We start from the raw sequence: 16,232 nt of genomic DNA on the forward strand, positions 1-16,232 counted from the left end.
AATCAGACCAAGTCAGTCTGACTTGATGCTCTTTTTAGCCATGCTGTGCTGTCTCCACAGTAACCCAAAAGTTGGCTATTAAAAACATATTAAGTATTGTCTTAGAAATTCATCATTTCTCTAGAGATCTATAAAATAATCTGTCCTATCTTGACTTAATGTACAGTATACCCCTTCAGAAATAAACCTTGTCAGGGCAGAGTTCTAAGGGAAAGTTACCTTCTTTTGGTCAGTTTGAGCACAAGATCTTTACTGCAGTGAACAAGTTAGGGTCCTGTCTGTAATATGCACACACACACACACACAAACACACACACACACACACACACCTGTTTGCTTTTTGTATGAGTATTGTATCTATAACAAATTCCAAAGAGATTTTAACATGAAACTCAGTAAAAATAACAGAACAAGTTGAAAGGCAAAGGCTCTATGAATTCATCAAGGATTCTAAACCAAGTACTAGTGATACTCATTCAAAACCATATCAGGAAAATTGTACACCATGACCAAATTGGTTTCATTTCAAGGAGACAAGGCTGGTATAACATATGCAAATCAATACATGTCATTCATTACATAAATAAAACTAAGAAGAAAAATCACATGATATTAGATGCTAAACCATTGATGCTAAATCATCTATGATAATAGATGAAAACCCATTTGAAAAAATTTGCATACATTCATTTTTAAAAAAAACACTGCAGAAAACTGAATTAGAAAGAACTTATCTCAATATCATAAAGGTAGTATATAATAAATAAAAAGCCAACATCCTATTGAATGGGGAAAAACTGTAATAATTCTCTTTAAAATCAAGAGCAAGACAAGGATGCCTACTATCACCACTCCTTCTTAATATAGTCCTTAAGATTCCAGCCAAAGTGATAAGGCAAGAGAAGGAAATCAAAGAAATACAAATAGGAAAAGAAATCTAACCAAAGAGATCAAAGACATCTACAATAAAAATATAAAACACTAAAGAAATAAATTGAAGATCTCAGAAGGTAGATCTCCCATGCTCTCTTAGATAGGCAGAATAAGTACTATCAAAATGGCCATTCTACAAAAAGTTATCTACAAAGTCCATGCAATTCCTATCAAAATAGCAGTGTCAAGCCGGGCGTGGTGGCGCACGCTTGTAATCCCCGCGCTTGGGAGGCAGAGACAGGAGGATCGCACAGGTTCGAAGCCAGCCGCGCGCGCTGGCTTAGGAGACCCTGTTTCCAAATAAAAATGTAAAAATAGGTCTGGGAGTGTAGCCCGGAGGTAGAAGGGCTTCCAGGAACCCCAGTACCACCCAAAAAACAAACAAACAAACAAACAAAATAGCAGTGTCAGAATGTGTGCATGTATGTCATTCTCAACATGATTTACATTATGATGAGACTATAATATTCCAATAAAAGAACAAAAAGTAAAAGAAAAAGAAAATTTAAAAAATACCAATGTCATTCTTCACAGACCTAGAAGAATAAGTCCTAAATTTCATATGGAGAAACAAAAGATACAGAAGAGTCAAAGCCATTGTCAGCAAAGAGCCATGCAGGAGGCATGCCAATTCCTGACAACAAATTATACTATAGAGCTATAATAATAAAAACAGCATGGTATTGGTACAAAAATAGACACATAAACCAGTGTAACAGAATAAAAGACAGAACCAAATTCACACACTTATAGCCAAATGATTTTTGACAAAGGTGCCAAACACCTATGTTGGAGGAAAGTTAGCCTTTCAACAAATGCTGTTGGGAAATTGGTTATCTATTTGTAGTAAAATAGAATTAAATCCCTACTTCTCACACTGCTTAGGAGTCAACTCAAAATGGATCAAAGGCTTGGAAATTAGACCAGAGACTTTTAAATTATTAGAGAAGAACATTGGCTCAATACTCCAACATATAGGCACAAGTAGAAACTTCCTTAATAAACCCCTAAAGGTCAAGAAATTAAAACAAGAATTAGTGGATGTCATTAAAATTAAGTTTGAGCCCATCAAAAGAAACCATCAAGAATCTAAAGAGAGAGCCTACAGAATGGGAGATCTTTGGCAGCTATTCCTCTCATAGAGAACTAATATCTGGAATATACAAATTAAAATTTTAACACAAAAAGAAAAAGTAATAATCCATTCAAGAAATGGGCAATTGAACTAAATAGACACTTCACAAAAGAAGAAATACAAATGGTCAATACATATATGAAAAATATTCAACATCGTTAGCAGTCAGTGAAAGGCAAATTAAAACTACACTGAGAGTCCATCTAACCCCAGTTAGAATGGCAATCTTCAAGAAGTCAAATAACAATAAATGCTGGCAAGAATGCGGGAAAATAGGAGCTCTTCTACACTGTTGATGGGATTGGAAATTAGTGCAGCTGCTAAGGAGATTAGTGTAGAGATTCCACAATTAATTAAGAATGGTTCCACCGTATGATCCATACCACTCCTGGGTATTTTTACAAAGGGAGTGAAATCAGAATATTATGGTAATACATGCATAACCATGTTTATAGCAGTGCAATTCATAATAGGCAAATTATGGAACCAACTTGAGATGTTCATCAACAGATGAATGGATTACAAAATTATGGGATATAAAAACAATGAAATTCTACTTGGCAATAAAGAAAAACAAAATTATGTTATATGCAAGAAAATGGATGGACCTGGAAGGGTCATATATTTTCTCTCATATGCAGAAGCTAGGGAGTAATTGGGATACAAGAGGGACTTGAGATAATGGAGGAGAAACTCCAGTGGGGCAAGTGAGGTGGTTTTGGGGAGAAAGTGGGGAGTGTGAGAATTAATGAAGAAAACACTTAAACTAACATTATAAACATATGAGAATACCATTATCAATCTCAATATTTGGCTTGGGGAAGGAGAAATAGGGAAGAAGCCGGGCGAAAGTTCACCAAGTGCTGTGTACATGTATGTCACTATCACTATAAACTATAATATAATAATGCACCATTAAAAATATTTTTTAAAAAAGAAAAAGCAAAGGTACAGGCTCTGCCTTCTAAACTAACTTCACAGTGAATACTAAAAACTGTATCATCTATCAGTCTCTAGTTTTTCTTCATTTAACAATGGAAATCGAATATTGTGCCTCAAGGAATGTTTTCAGTCCCATCTGAATTATTTTCTGGTTATTGCAGCTTTAGTCCCACACTCTGCCGCCAGGCAGTTTACTTCTTGCTTCAGCATTCTTAATGCTCACACTTGCACAAGACACAGGCTTTCAAGACTGAATCATGATTATCTAATTGTTACTGAAGGCCTTGCTTTCATCTAGTTTTCTGCAAGAAGCTGACTATACATATACATGTGGAATTATGCAAATATGCTCCTTTACTTAAGATCACCCTGCCTGTGGCTTGAATAACTATAAATAGGTAACATAGTTAAAATTTACTTTCATAGCCTTAATGATTTTTAAGCAAGAATTTGTTCAATGGCAGAAATATTGTTGGATTACTATAGGACAGTTAGAAATCCCTCTGAATCACTGACTATGTCTCAGTATTTGGAAACAGCTGTTTGTAGCCCTGACATTCTAGCACTTAATGAATAGACATTACTTTTCAGCCACTTTCTAATGCTATTTTAAAAAGTGTTATCCTTGTTTATGAATAATTATGTATTATTAAACAGTATTGTTTGATAATTTGTTGAATAACAGTTTTTTTAAAATAACTTATTAAGTAACAAATGTAGAACAATAAAGGTACAATTCTTTTGTAGAGTTCATGGCCTTGGGTGGCAGGTGGAGAGTACAAGGAGGACTATGTGAAGAAGGAAAAACCATAGATGAGCATATAAGGCGACTTGATGGGGATGGAGGGCAGACGAGGGAAATTCTCTAATGTCCATGATGTACATTCACAAACATATCAAAGTCAATCACTAAGCCAAAACATGAGAAGGAGGAAGGGTGAGGGAATAGAGTAGGAATCGGGGAAGAGCTAAATGAGTGATGTGTGCATGTATGCCTCTACCATCTTGTACTCCATTAAGATGTGTGACTACAGTGCACCAATAAAAAATAAAAACGAAGTAAATTTAAAAAGGGCAGCAAGTAGATGAAAAAGTGATGAATATGAGCTAACATTGGAAAGGCATAATATTAGAATTCCACAGAATACCAGGATTTGTCATATGCTGTTTATAAATCCAATTGCAGAAAAGATCTTTAGCTTGAAAGTAATTCAAAAGCCTAAGCAGAGTGCTTTATGGTTTCAAGACCAGAAAGGTACACTCATTCTAAAACAGCCCAACATATATCTTCACCAAAGTCCATTTAAATAACATTTTTGGTATCTATGAAAGTTGAAAAGTTAGTGATAATTTTTTGTGGTTTACTACTGAAATAATATATTTTACTCAGATTTTATGTTTGGCTTGTCAGAAACTATTTTATTAATCATCCTAGTAATTTAACATATTTGGTATTCTCCTAAAATGAAAAGAAAATGTTAAATTGTCTGATATCATTACATTTTTAAGACAAAAAGCTTATTGGTTTTGTAAATGGCCCACCCAAATTTGTATTACATTTGATTTGTGAGGAAATAGGTTAGAAAAAGAATATTTTAAGATTTGGGCAGGTGTTTATTTTCCAGTTACTCTTTGAAGAAAAAGCCATTAATTCTTTACCTCTTGAGCTTTTCTATTCAAGAAAGCTTAGATCCCTGGTGAAGAGGACATAAAACTTCAGGAAATGGCAATTAATATGCAAATCTCCCTTGCAAACTTGTGGTTTAATATCTGGGGCCTAATAGAGAAACTTTGAAGGATTTTTTTTAGAGAACATGTATTGCAACATACTTTAACTTTGGGGGGTTACTGCAGGTTGAATCCAGAGAAATTCTATCTCTGAGCTACACCTCCAGGCCTATTTTATTTTTTATTTTGAAACAGGGTCTTGCTAAGTTACTGAGGCTGACCTTGAATCTGTGATCCTCCTGTCTCAGCCTCCCAGGTACTGAAATTATAGGTGTGTGTCACCACACCTGGCTTAACTTTTTAAAGTATAGTGCAATAAACTATATTAATTAACCAATTAAAAATGGAAATAACCAAGCCATGACTTTTAATGGTATATTAAGGCTGAGAGCAGCTGGGCGTGGTGGCACACGCTTGTAATCCCCACGCTTGGGAGGCTGAAACAGGAGGATCGCGCAGGTTCGAAGCCAGCCTCAGCTACTTAGTGAGACTCTCAGCAATTTAGTGAGACCCTGTTTCCAAATAAAATATAAAATGGATCTGGGAGTATAGCCCGGAGGTAGAAAGCCTCTGGGTTCCAACCCCAGTACCACCAAAAAAAAAAAAAAGAATGAGTGTAACCTGCATGGTGGTACACATCTGTAATTGTAATACTGGCGAGGCTGAGACAGGAGGATTGCAAGTTCAAGACCAGCTGCAGCAACTTAGCAAGATCCTTTCAAAATAAAAGATAAGAAGAAAGGCTGGGGTTACAGCTCAGTGGTTGAGTGCCCTTGGGTTCCATCCCTAGTACCAAAAAAAAAAAAAAAAAAAAGGATTTCAATACTCAAGGTTGCACTATTCAATATGGTAGTCACTGGCTCTTGAAATGTGGTTAGTGCTTCTAAAAAGAACTGAATTTTTAACTTAATTTTAATTGATTTAAATTTTTCACTGTCTTGCTTTAATAAAAGTAAAATCAATAGTTGATTCAGTTTTTGGAAATTTTAAGCATGTTTGGAATTACATAAGTATGTGAATTGATTTTTAATTTTTGTTTATTTTTAAAAATGTTTTTTATTGGTGCATTGTACTCATACATCTTAATGGAGTGCAAGATGGTAGAGGCATACATGCACACATCATTCATTTAACCCTTCCCCAGTTCCCACCCCATTCCCTCCCTCCTCTCCCCTTCTCATGTTTGGCTTACTGGTTGACTTTGATATGCTTGTGAATATACATCATGTACGTTATGGAATTTCCCTTTGTCCCCTTCCATCCCCCTCAGTTAGTTGTGTGGCTATGAACATAGATACCCATTAGATACCCATGCTTTTTATTTTATTATATATATATATATATTTTTTTTTTTTTTTGGTACTGGGGTTCCTGGAAACCCTTCTACCTTTGGGCTACACTCCCAGACCTATTTTATACTTTTTTTTTTTTTGAAACAGGGTCTCTTAAAGCCAGCAAGGCTGGCTTCGAACCTGTGCAATCCTCCTGTCTCCTTAATTTGGTAGTTTGGTTTCCAATTTTTGGGGTTGATACCCAGAAGAAATATTACTAGATCACAGGGTATTTATTCCCATTCTTTTGAGGATTGTCCATACTGTTTTCCAAAGTTGTTGTACTGATTTGCAATCCCACCAACAATTTATTAGAGTTCTCACTTCTCCACATCCTTGCCAGAATTTATTGTTGTTTGTATTTTGAATGATTGCCATTCTAATTGGAGTTAGATGAAATCTCAAGGTAGTTTTAATTTGCATATCTCTTATTGCTAATGATGTTGAACATTTTTTCATATGTTTATTGGTCATTTGAATTTCTTCTTTTGTGAAGTGTCTATTTAGTTCACTTGCCCATTTTTATTGGGTTATTTTTCTTTTCTTTTGCATAAATGGAGGTTGAACCCAAGGATATTCTACCTCCATACTATGCCCCCAGCCCTATTTTTTTATTCCTAATTTTGAAACAGGGTCTCATTAAGTTGCTGAGCCTCACTAAGTAGCTGAGGCTAGCTGCGAACCTAAGTGCTCCTGTCTCAGCCTCCCAAGTACTGGGATTACAAGCTTACACCACCACATCCAACTTGACTGGATTATTTTTTATTTTTCAAATGTTATGAAATCTAAATATAGATCAAATACTTCAGATTAAAATTTACACCTAAGTTGAGATGAACCCTAAGTGAAAAATATAGTAATTCAAAGGCTTAGCAAAATAAAAATTTAAGACATCTTAACCATAATTTTTATATTAAAGCATGTTTATATAATATTTGGGATATATTGGGATAAATTAAATAGTGGTAAAATCAATTTTTCCTTTTCCAAACTTCTTAAAATGTGGCCAACAGTAAACTTTGAATTATCTGTATCATATTTGTACAAAAATGCAATCTGGATTAGTGACTAAATGTCATCTGTCATATAACTTATTTTTTTTGTTTTTGACATTATAGATATGGATGTGTAGTTTTAATTTTTAATCAATCAATTGATCTAGTAACTAATTCAATATTGTTTACTTTTCTGATCAACTCATAATAATTATAGGCTTTTATTTGGTATTAGAGAAAATCAAATTCCTTAGAAGATTTTAGTGAAACAAATTGGTGAAAAGTGACAGAAACATGCATGGCTTTACATGAACATTGTTATGCCACAGATGATACACAGTGTGAAGCGCTTAAACTACTTAAACTGGATCTAGAAAATCTTAAGGCTCCTGCTTCCTAATACAGTGTATTTTTATCTACACTTCAAACAAATAAGGTTGAAATCTTCACCAAATGTGTAATGCTTTTTGACCTGTCAGGTGTTCCTAATAGGCTGTACATGTAACTTTCATCATAATTTTGTCTTACTGTTCATCTAGGAGGTGATTTCCTCTCCTTCCTGAGAAAGAAGAAGGATGAACTGAAACCCAAACAGTTAGTGAAGTTTTCTTTAGATGCTGCTGCTGGAATGTTGTATCTCGAGAGTAAAAACTGTATACACAGGTAAGAACATTTTTTGAGCACTTTCCACTCTTATTAATAGGATGCTAGAAAACTGATATATATTTGCTACAAAAAGTAGTACATTTTTTCATAGAACGTATTTTCTTGTTTTATATATTTTGTGTAAAAGCATTCTTTGCTAGTTGCTTATATAGTTTGCAGAAATGGTTGTTTTCCTTCTTACTTCAGTTAGTACTGACCTAGACAGTGACTTGCTTTCTAATGTAATTTATCTTAGTTGTAAGTAACAGTGGCATGCATGTATATACTGCAGTTTAATGATAAACTGCAGCCTTATAATTTAAAGAAATTGTCTCCTGTGTTGCCTATTCTCATTTTACAAAAATCTTGGAAGAGCACAATAATACAGTAGTAATTCATGACAATGAATCTGGGCAAGAGTAAAAGCATTTAGCAACAAAGTATTTCAAAGGAGATTTTAGAAACTTTCTCTGACTCTACATAGTGCCCTGTTATTTTATTGAGAATGGGTTTAGTTGTTTGCAGCTGAAAGTGTTCTTTGCTGCTAAATGTTGGTGCAACTTTAGGGTTGTTGTAGACTTCATGTGAGATCTTAAATAGGACTGAGTGCATATAAGTAAAAAGAAATTGAGAACTGGTGAGGTTTATATTTATTTAAATCAGTATATTATACTACATAGCCCTGGAACAGGGTTCATTGTCAGACTGAGCTGTTTTAGACTTTATCCAAGCTGAATTCATTATTGAAGTATACTTTTTTTCTGAATTTTTTATTGTGTAGCCTTTGACTTGACATTGTGGGGAGGATATGTAATTATAGCCAAACAAAGTTATCTTCAGCTTTGCCATACATTTATTTGATCTCAATGGATAGTTTTAATTTAATTTTCCCAAAACATTTTTGCTTACTATTCAGTTTTACTCTGTAACTAAACTTATTTACTAAAATATACTACAAATATTTTAGAATACATTTTTTGTCAAGGATACTATCTTTCTGGAAATTAAGGCAACTAAAACTAAGCCACTGTTATCTTATTTCCATTTCACTTTCTATAAATATAAATCAAATCACATTATAAGAGAGTTTATTTTATTTTTATTTATTTATTTATTTTTTAAACAAAATTTTTATTGAACATAAATGGTATACATTTAAACTATATTTGGTGCCCTCTCCCCCCGCCCCCATTTTCCCTTCCCCCCTCCCACCAATGGTTGTCCAGGTTAACCATGTCATATTCATAATTTTACACATATTCAGATGTAGACCTTCATTAATCAAAATCAGCCTTCCTCCTCTCCTATCTTTCCATTCAAACTTTGCTGATATTTCCCCTTCATTATCTGGAGTCCCACTGACCTCTGTGTTTCCTACTTTGGGCATATTAGAGGAAACATATGTATCTTCTCCTTCTGTGCTTGGCTGATCTCAACATAATGTTCTCTAGGGATTTCCATCTTCTTGCAAATGATATAATTTTGTTCTTCTTTATGGCTGAATAGAATTCCATTGTGTGTATTTCCCAAAGTTTTGCTATCCATTCATCTGTTGATGGAGATCTGGGTTGGTTCCATATTTTGGCTATTACAAATTGTGCTGCTATGAACATAGGTATGCATATGTTGCTGTATTTCTCTGAATTCAACCCCTTTGGAAAGATACCCAGGAGAGTTTTTTGAAGTCTTAAAAAGCAGTGGAGTTTTGACAAGAATTGCATTTTAATTAATTTTGTTAAAGATACTTTTTGTATTAAGTATATTAATATAAAAGGGTTTGCCCTTAATTTAAATAAAGTAGATAATTTTATTTGAGGGGTTGAGGTCTTTATGTATCAAATACTCCATTTAATTCCATACTACAGTTATTTATTCATCTGAGATTCTTTTTCTTTTCAAATTATAGACTATCTATGGCTTTAAGCCATAATAGCCATAACATTATTGAAATTTTATTTTTCAGTTGCCAATGATTTTTAATTTTTGGAGTACTATAGTTGAGCGAATTGGGTCAATTTCTTGCTACTTATAGTGACTACTTTCTTCACAAACAGGTGACTGTTATCATCAGAATTTAAATCATTGTAGATTGTAGATGACTGTTAGCTTATAAAATTTACCCCTCTCTTCAAATCATAACATTATCTACTATGATGTTATTTTCCCACTTTGCTTTTTGAAACAATTTTTCATGCATTTGCAAATTTTTAAAAACCCTTGCTTGACCACATATGCTAGCAGGTTGTGCAAAGTGGCAGTCTTGGGCCCTTACCTGCTGGGAAGGTTTTCCACTGAGCATCTAAACAATGTCACTAGCGCAGGCTTGACAATACATGTCAGTATTAATGCCGGCTCTCAGTGGTTGGTAGTTGCTCTCTGTACTTTGTGTGGAGAAGGATTCTAGAATCAGCTACAAAGAGTCAATAATCAATTTGTTACATCTTACAGGAATTAACACAAACTGCAGTCTTATCCTGGGCATAGAGTATCTTCTCTAGTCTTCATTCTCATATTTCTTCTTCTTCTTCTTCTTTTTTTTTTTTTTGGTGGTACTGGGGTTCCTGGAAGCCCTTCTACCTCCCGGCTACACTCCCAGATCTATTTTATACTTTTTGATTTTTGGAAACAGGGTCTCTTAAGCCAGCATGTCTGGCTTCGAACCTGTGCGATCCTCTTGTCTCCGCCTCCCAAGCACAGGGATTACAAGCGTGCGCCACCACGCCCGGTGCATTCTCATATTTCTAATTTTGTGTTTCACATGAGTTTTTACTTGCCATAATAACATAATCATATAATATTTTTGTTTTTTTTCATTGAATTCTTATAAACCATATGCTTCCTTATTTCCCTTGTCAATCATGAATACTAGATGAATTTTTGATGTCTCTAGTCAGCAGTATTTAGATTATTTTAAAATTTACATAACTTCTCTTTTGCATGAATTTGTATTTCTTTTCATTTTTGTATTTTAATACATGGCATTGAATTGAGAAAATAGAGCAGTCTCTGTGTGGAATTTTTATAGTAGTGAATTATGCTGTAGAAGCCTGTTCGGTGCCCCAGCCTGTGGAACTATTTCTTTTGGAGCAGTTGTAATTACAATAGAAGTTTACTTCATTTATAGTTTAAAGACACATTCAAGCCAGACAAGGTGGGCACACCTATAATCCAAGTGCTTGGGAGGCTGAGACAGGTGGATCTCAGTTTGAGTACAGCAATATAGCAAGACCCTATTTCAAAATAAAAAATAAAAAGGGCTAAGGTTGTAGCTCAGAGGTAGAATGCTCCTGGGTTCAATCCTTGGTACCACAGGGGGGAAAAAATGTACATTCAAGAAACATTATTAAGAAAATATACAATGCTTTCTATGGTGAAATTTTTTTCTCTCTTTGGAAAAATTTCTAATGAGGTATTTCAAAAATTAATTAAAATAATGGGAACAAGTAATTGAAAGCTTCTTTTAGTTTTTCATGTAATAAGCAAAGTAACTGATCCCCCATTTTGACATCTCAAAATACTGCTAACAGAAATGCATGCATATCTATGAATTGTAAAGTTTATATCCGTCAAATACAAGCAGAAATTTAAAATATGGTTTAAGTTTTATATGAATTTATAAACTTTTTTCCTGCAAACCAATTAGAGGCCTCTGGAATGTATTACTTGAAAATATGTCTATCACCAAAAATAGTCTCTTTAACTTTTGAAGGATACATTTAATTTCTTTAGCTTTATTTTACTATTTTTACTACTATAAGAGCAGGGCAGTGTTTTCTTATAGAAAAACAACTGAGAGCTATAAAATGGAAATAAGTAATTGCATTAAGAAATGACTTGCATTAAGAGAATGTTCTTGTAATTTCCATGTCCAGGAGCATTCTCTAGACACTCTAGGTTTCTGATTATAAGGGTTTCTGCTTGTAGTTTGTTAATTGCTGCTTAACTTGCATTTGGGCTTAGTTTCATCAGCTACATTTTCTTTAGGACTATTCTGTAGTATAGACCATTGTATGATTTTCTTTTCTGTTCATACCTTATATGACTCTCTGAAGTAGCCTGATAAACTACAGTATATGTGTGTTACAGTGGCATGCTATTAGATCCTTAGATGTCACTCTATAAAGGACATTTAACCTGATTAATAATAAAGTTATGTGGACTGAAAGTTAGCATTAAACAGATATAAATAGTAATGTCATTTATGAGTTTATTAATGATGACTATTGTAAGCTTTATTTTTATTTGCATTTACTTCTAAAAGTTGGATTATGCTATTGTTCTTTGCTTTGATGTCTGTGGATACTTCTGGTCCCTAACAGATAAAGGGTACCCAATATGACCAGTCTCCTACTCTGCACCAGGGGAATACCAATGTGGAAATCATGTTGCCTGTCCTCAGAAGTACATAACAAAATAATAATTATACAAAGAGATAATCAGTTGTGTGATAGTATACATAAAATTCTTTGGGAGTAACATATACAATGTCTAATGGACCTTTTAATATGGGAGCTATAGAGGGAACAATCATAGAAAACTTTGTAGAGGACACTGAGTGAGACTTTGATGCATGAGTATGTTGTTGGATACGAGAAAGAATACTCAAGGCAAAGGAAAGTTATAATATTTTATATGAGAGAACATGATTTAACCAAGGAACTTCAAAGAGCTCAGTATTATCTGGAAGAGAATTCCAAAAGAAATAAGTTGAGCCAGATAAACAGTGTTATTTTCACCAAGAGCTTTGTATATTGCTGGACATGGTGGCTTTCCTAAGCTTTGAATATTAGAGGTATTTTGTATTCAGTAATTTAAATGGTAGCATAAATAAAAGATAAGTGAATATAAAACAAATAAAATGTGCATATAAAAGTAAACTAAACAAGATATAATTTCTTTGGTGGTTTTGAACTGTTCATCATTTCTCTCAGGATCTATTGTATACACAATTGAAAGTACCTTAAAATACCCTTTACGTAAATGAAGCCAAGAGAGATTAAATAGAGATCACCCAGACAATTAGTGGCAGAGCCACTGCTAGGTATAGAGGTGCTTACTCTATTCCAACATATCCCTGGCATTAGAATGTCATGTTTTACTGTTTCCTTTAAGAATTAGTTCAAGTTGAGAATCCCTTCTCCGAAATACATAGATCCAGGAGTGTCAGAGACTTTCAGACTTAAGATTATTTACATATACACAATAAGCTATCCTGTAGATGAACCCAAATCTAAACATGGAATTTGTTTATTTCATGTGCAATTTATACACATTGCCTGAAGGTAGTTTTACACATTATTTTTAGCACACCTGTGCTTTGACACACATCACATGAGGTCAAGTGTGGAATTTTCTACTTAGGTTGTCAGATTGGTACTTACTAATGAAGTTTCGGGTTTTGGAGCATTTCAGATTTTAGATTTTTAGATTAGGTATGCTCTACCTGAATCCTAACAGCTGCAATTATTCAGGGCCTGCTGAGTGCTAGATGGTGTAATTGTTGCTTTAGATACAAAGTCTGAGAAGGTAAGCTTCATGAGGGCAGTTAGTTTTACTCCTCTTCTCCGCTGTTGTTTCTAAAAGCCTGGAACATCACATGACACTTAGAGTTAAATGAATAAACTTTCAAAACAATTATTCAACAAATAATTATTAAGTTCATTTCCCACATAAGGATATTTGCAGCTACTAAATTTGAGTCTTTTACCCAAGATGTTAAAAGAAAGCGGCTGATCCCGGATGTGAATCTCAGTCCTCTGGATCTGTTATAGAGCCCACACCCTGAATTGTTACATTAGACTCCACTGCCTTCCACAATAAAGACATCTTCTGACCAGTTAGGAGACAGAGCAGAAGACCTGGTAGTACTTGGTGTGATGGTTCTGCTTGTACTCTACATCTGGACTCTTTATGATCATGAGTAAAAACAGAATGCTGAAGCCCATGAAATATAATTTTACAAACACATACCAAGGTGTTCTTGTTTTTAATGAACAATTGCTGAAAGGTAGTAGTATTTTGTTATTGAAACTTTAATTAGAGCATAAAATTATTTTCATTATTTATATACTATTGTTTAGATACCCTCTTTTGCTTTATCTGCTAATTAAAAGCACAGAATTAGCATAGAGATATTGTAATCTCAGTTGACTAAACATTTGTGACTTATTTTCTTGTTCTAACATTTGATTACAGTTCTAAATATGTTAAACTATATTTTATATTTAGTATGTAAACCAGCTTTATTATAATTCAGAGAAGGCCACTAGTCAATTCTAAATGGATAAAAAATATATGGTCTTTCTGCAGTTTAACCTATTTTTTCCCAGTGCAATTTGGTATTTGTATATTCAGTGTGATTATCACACAACAAAGATCCTATGAACCTCTTTGTAAGAGTTATTTATCCTGCTACTTTATTCAGTGTGTGAGTTTCCAACAACTAGTTTCACTCCTTTAATTAAGGGATTATCCCTTAAAGTCACTTAAATATTTTCAGGAATGAAAAGGAGGCCTTTTTCATATATATATATATATTAGCTTGGGTTCAATATACCAAAGTATCTAGCTGCTTCCTTAGAAACAAAGGTAAGAGATTGTATTTTGTTTTTTTGCTTTTTGTTTATTTGTTTGTTTTGTTTGGGGTTTTTTGTTTTTTTGTTTTTGTTTTTTGTTTTGTTTTGCTTTTTTTGGGTGGTGGTACTGGGATTCCTGGAAACCCTTCTACCTCTGGGCTACACTCCCAGACCTATTTTTTTATATTTTTATTTTGGAAACAGGGTCTCTTAAGCCAGCAAGGCTGGCTTCGAACCTGTGCGATCCTCCTGTCTCTGCCTCCCAAGCGCGGGGATTACAAGCGTGCGCCACCACGCCCAGCAAGGTGAGAGATTTGTAGTAAAGGGTCAGAGGACAGATAAGTTTTGATTTGTGGGTATTGGCAGTATATGTATAAGATATTGGTCAGGAATCCAAGACAATCCAGTGAACAGACTGAAAGACCTTGAGGGTGAGCGGAGAAGAAATGGGAGGGGAGTGCTTTAAAGCTATTTCATAGTTTGGTGAGGGTTAACCGGGTTTTTTGGTAGCAGAAATGATAGGAGAGAAAATTAGCCAATACCTCATACTGCTCGTTATTTCTCAATTTTATTCAGTCAAGTACAGTTATTATATTTTGGATTTAGAATGTCAAAAAAGTGTTCTTTTACATTAAACAATTACTATAGATAGCTAAAGTTACAATTTTTCTCTTAAGCCATGTTTGATTTCAGGGAACAGAACTAAGATAAGCTATAGGAGATTCATTTTAAGAAAACAGGGTTATTTTATAGAACTCAAGGGCAGAAAACTCAGCCAGCTTGGGAGCTTGGGAGCCCCTAAAACTAAGAACTGGGATGCAGTGGTGGGCCAGGTCAGCATCTCTCTTCTCTTTCCCTTTGTTCCTTTGGACTTCTATTATTTTTTCTTGCTGTCTTGTTCTTTGGTTTCCTCTTGCTTTAAAAACTATATTCTTCTTCCCCATTTGCAAAGAAATCCCAAATGACATTTGAGTCAATATAACCTTCAACACTCTGTAGTGTTGCTGGTTAATAATGCCAACAGATCATGCTAATCCTAGGAGAATTAATGCTATCTGAAGAACTAAAGCAACGTGGAAGAGATGCCATCACTTACTTTAACATTTAGAACACATAAGACCATTTCCTTTTAAAGGAATACTATAAAGTAAAACAACTTTTAATATAACTAATGTTATTTTATAAAACAGCTTAGAATATTTTCTGAAGTACAGAAACTAGACTTGGGGGGAGGAAGGGAAGCTTTCAGAAAAATTGGTATAAAAACATCTTCCTGGTCACTGGCTGTAGGGTTAACCTGGACAGTCATTGTTGGGAGTGGAAAGGGGAAGGAGGGAGATAGGGTACCAAGCATAGTCTGAATGTATGCCATTTTCAATATGTTCCACATAAAAATAAAAAATAAATTTACTATTTACTATCAATGAAAAAAAGAAATACTTAAGGTTAAGAAAAGTACATGAAAAATAATCTTTAGTATTTATTTCTACATATATGCTTGGAAAGTTAGTTAATTTGCCTCTATCTTTATTAAATACGCAATTTCAAAAATTACTTTTAATCTATCATAGTTTTACCGTTAATCCAAAAGTAACACTGTAATAATGTCCATTTAACTAATTACTTAAGTTACCAATGTGATGATTTAGTGCTTCATTTAAACTCTCACATTATATCAGCATTGGTAACACTATGGTCCCATAAGTAACATCGATAACTGGAAAAAAATGACAAAAATATATTTTCATTGCATTCAAAAATTTCTCTAATTTTGTCCTAGGGAACTTACCAATAGGAAAAAGAAATTTGTAAAAGTGCCATTCATAGAAGGAAACCTATTGTTTAAGAAATTTTTCTTAAAGAAGAAATTCAGGACAATAATTAAATTTTTTCTTTAGATTCTAACTATTATAATCATTATTTTAATTATTATAATGATTAGAACTCC

At 33.9% G+C, this 16,232-nt stretch overlaps 1 protein-coding gene across 3 annotated transcripts in view; it reads left to right on the forward strand.

Moving 5' to 3' along the window:
- The window catches only part of FER (FER tyrosine kinase), a gene marked incomplete at both ends in the record, with an annotated part of 398,115 nt that overhangs the window by 286,130 nt on the left and 95,753 nt on the right, over positions 1 to 16,232 (forward strand). For all 3 annotated transcript variants that reach the window (XM_080719602.1, XM_080719603.1, XM_080719604.1), the window contains one exon: positions 7,604 to 7,727. In XM_080719602.1, the coding sequence (XP_080575728.1) occupies positions 7,604 to 7,727 (124 nt within the window). The remainder of the gene's footprint in view (positions 1 to 7,603; positions 7,728 to 16,232) is intronic.

Source organism: Muscardinus avellanarius (assembly GCF_963383645.1).
Source record: "Muscardinus avellanarius genome assembly, chromosome: 1".
Taxonomy (NCBI): domain Eukaryota; kingdom Metazoa; phylum Chordata; class Mammalia; order Rodentia; family Gliridae; genus Muscardinus; species Muscardinus avellanarius.